This window comes from Priapulus caudatus, unplaced genomic scaffold, assembly GCF_000485595.1.
Source record: "Priapulus caudatus unplaced genomic scaffold, Priapulus_caudatus-5.0.1 Scaffold33662, whole genome shotgun sequence".
NCBI classification, from domain to species: domain Eukaryota; kingdom Metazoa; phylum Priapulida; class Priapulimorpha; order Priapulimorphida; family Priapulidae; genus Priapulus; species Priapulus caudatus.
Window position 1 is genome coordinate 1 of NW_014610722.1, and position 348 is coordinate 348.

Genomic DNA, 348 nt, shown 5'->3' on the forward strand with positions numbered 1-348 from the left:
ACAACACCAATGGAATATCGAGTTCTTGTCGGTACTGAGGTAATTTAAGGTAGTCAGGGCGAAAGTTATGCCCCCATTCCGAGATACAATGAGCCTCATCCACCACCAGCATAGACATCGGTACACTGCGAATAAACTGCCGAAAACGTTCGTTTTTGAAGCGCTCAACCGACACCATGAGTATTTTAATTTTACCCGCGCGCACATCTTGCATGGTTTGTTTGCTTTGCTCAGGCGTGAGCGTGGAATCTATACTGGCGGCATTAATCCCCTTGGCTTGCAAGAACTCCAGTTGGTCTTTCACCAAGGCCAACAGAGGCGATACCACCAGCGTTAAGTGAGGTAAGT

The 348-nt window shown here is 47.7% G+C and overlaps 1 protein-coding gene across 1 annotated transcript; it reads right to left on the bottom strand.

Moving 5' to 3' along the window:
- Window positions 1-7: 7 nt before the first annotated feature.
- Window positions 8-334, bottom strand: LOC106820609 (ATP-dependent DNA helicase RecQ-like; the record flags this gene model as incomplete). Its single annotated transcript, XM_014825116.1, has 1 exon — window positions 8-334. A coding segment is annotated over one exon (327 nt), but the record flags the coding sequence as incomplete, so codon positions are not given.
- Between the last annotated feature and the right edge of the window lie 14 nt (window positions 335-348).